The sequence below is a fragment of the Syzygium oleosum genome, unplaced genomic scaffold (assembly GCF_021117445.2).
Source record: "Syzygium oleosum isolate NSW1041296 unplaced genomic scaffold, Sole_v2.1 Sole_v2.01, whole genome shotgun sequence".
Classification (NCBI taxonomy): Eukaryota; Viridiplantae; Streptophyta; class Magnoliopsida; order Myrtales; family Myrtaceae; genus Syzygium; species Syzygium oleosum.
The window spans coordinates 12,181,720-12,184,396 of NW_026607485.1; the positions used below are offsets into that span (position 1 = coordinate 12,181,720).

General features: G+C 54.8%; 1 protein-coding gene across 1 annotated transcript; it reads right to left on the reverse strand.

The window, feature by feature from the left end:
* Nucleotides 1-393: 393 nt before the first annotated feature.
* On the reverse strand, nucleotides 394-1,674 carry LOC115683524 (uncharacterized). Its single transcript, XM_030608057.2, has one exon. It carries the CDS (start codon nucleotides 1,229-1,231, stop codon nucleotides 776-778), a length of 456 nt encoding a protein of 151 aa, XP_030463917.2. The 5' UTR covers nucleotides 1,232-1,674; the 3' UTR covers nucleotides 394-775.
* Nucleotides 1,675-2,677: the final 1,003 nt, after the last annotated feature.

The following is a 2,677-nucleotide window of genomic DNA, read 5'->3' on the forward strand; positions in this document are numbered from 1 at the left end:
TTATGTTCTTCCTCACGAAACGAAATCGATGTCTTCCGATGATTCTCACATCACCAACAACACCATATTGCTAGTGCAACAGAATTCTTACGGGGTATCGACGGCGGAGATCGGCCGCCGTACGATGTCGGGTCGTGTTAGGCGACACGACTGGACGGAAAGCAAAACGTTGTCATCATTCAATCGAACGAAAATCAGTGGAGCCTTGACCCGCTGCGCCGGACCGTCTCGCCGTCCTCGCGGGTCGGGTCGGGTCGGGCCGGGCGGGGGCGGCGATTTCGCCGGCGGAGTTCCTCCATGGCAAAAGCTAAAGCTAAAGCTAAGCATCGAGCGACCCTCGCCATGGAGGTCATCGGGTAACACGCGACAAGCATACACCAAAAGGACAGAACAGGAGGACAAAAGAAAACCGCATCATATTCGCGAATTCATGTGATTCTCTACATCGAAAACGGAACCATCCATCTCCCTCTTCTCTCGAGCACGCCGATGATGCGTCGTCGTCGCGGCGGCGGCGGCGATTTGCAGGCTCGTCGTTGACACTTTGCAGGGCTCTTAGAGAGAGAAAAAGACAAGAGAGGAGAGAGAGAGAGAGAGAGAGAGGCGCGCCGTCGTCGTCGTCGAGGTGGTGCTACAGTTCCGGTGTTGTCTAAGTAAGAGGTAGAGAGAGAGAGAGGGAGAGACTCACCGTCTGTCTCTGGATGACGTCCGGATCGGGTGCTTCTCGCGCTCCCCTGCAGCCGGGCTCCGCCCGGGCCAATGGCGGGCGGCCACGTCACATCTGGATCCACCGTGCCAGGTGGGAGGGGTTCAGGATCCCCGGGACGTGGACCCCGTCGGCCTTCAGGATGCTCGCCACCTCGCCGTAGCTCCCGCTCGGCTTCTTCCCCACCTCCTCCACCCCCTGCGGCGGCGGCTGCTGCTGCTTCGGCGGCGGCTCCTCGTCCCGAGCCGCCGCCGCCGCCGCCGCCTCGGGCCTCGAGCCGAGCAGCGTCCCCATCGTCAGGAACTCGTGGGCCATGTACCCCGCCAGGAGCCGGTTGTCGGACATGGCGGCTGGCGGCTCGGCGGCGGGGCCCTCCTTAGCCGCGGCTTGGACCTGAGCCGGAGCCGGCCTGGCAGCCGGCTTATTAGCAGTAGTAGTAGCCGCGGCGCTGGCGTAAAACGACTCTCTCTCCTTGCGTTTCCTCGACGCTCCAGGTGACAGGATCGTGCGGGCGTGGTAGCTCATCTCGCCCGCATGGGGATGGGCGCCACGTGTCCCAGGAGAGGCAGGGGCGGTCACGTCAATTCCCCCGCGGGCGCCGAGGGCAAAAGCGCCAGATCGGGGTTTTAACGGAGCGGAGAGAATACGTGCGAAGTGCGTTGAAAACGACGTCGAATTTTACCAAAATGCTCAGACACAGAGAGAGATGGGAATTTAAAAATACAAAAACAAAATGGAGATAAGATGGAGAGAGACGGAGAGAGAGAGAGAGAGAGGGGAGCGAAGGTCAGAGAAAGGAAGATAGGATCTTGAGAAGGAGGTGCAGATTTGCAGGGTCGGAGGAAGACGGCGGCGGATCGATGATCGGAGGTGCCGCGGCGGTGGTCCGGCGGTTGTTGCGGCGGGCGAGGGCGGAGAGAGGGAGAGGGAGAGGGAGAGGGAGAGGGCGAGGAAGGGGAAGAGAGAGAGTGAGAATTGGGGGGGGACGGAGGAGAAGGGAGGGAGCAAAGTCACATGGTGGGGTTATATAGGACGGGGGTGCGCAATTACGCAAAAGGACCCCGCAGCCGTTCGGTAATTACGAAACTGCCCTTCTGGGTCCCGGGGGGTTTGTTAGGGTAAATTTACCAGAGCGACCGCGTTTTGATGTTTTGAAGATCGAATGGGATTCTTTCCCTTGCGCGTGTTTTTCTCCGTTCTGGTCAGACGTGGAGTTCTTGTAGGGGCTCTCAAAAAGTCGTCAGCCAAGTGAAAAACAAGGAGAAAAGACTAATCAAGAAATTTGTTTTGAAAAAAAAAAAAATATAGGAATGACCTTTGAAAATTCCGTGTCGGACGTCTCTAACAACCGCTCTTTTCCTGATGGTACCGAGGGTTGAAACCTTTACCGAGACGGCTTCTGAAAACTTGTCGATGCTCGATTCGAATCCATCGACGCAGATCCTGTAATAGTAAACCGAGTTTGATCGATTTGGCTAACCCTTGAACTTGTCCTTGACTAAAAAGGGGAAATGGAAATTATCTAGATAAATGATATTTTACCAGAAAAGTGAGGAAAAGAAAAAAGTTTAAGAGACTCGGCTGAGGAAGTTACGTCTGTATTTAGCAAAAAGGAACAATGCTATTTTTGCAAGCGCCGCGTATGCGCTGAAAATGAATATGAACCATCGAATATGACGGATCTCGTCCGTAAAACGACATATCGTGCTGGATGTGACTGTCATTAATGCTATTTGATTCATGATGGAGCGAATAATCTCGGCCGTTCGATGTGGGGCTCGAGGCCCGGTAGATCTTAGAGCCGTGGACCACTTTATTCCACCATGGCATGAGCTCGATCTAGGCCGGATTTTCAATTAGCGCAGGAAACAACCATTATGATTCGAGAGACACTTAATTGGATGACTAAAGTCGACAGTCTAATTACTAGGAATTTTGACGTCACAGATGAACCCGCTGATCAATCTCCTA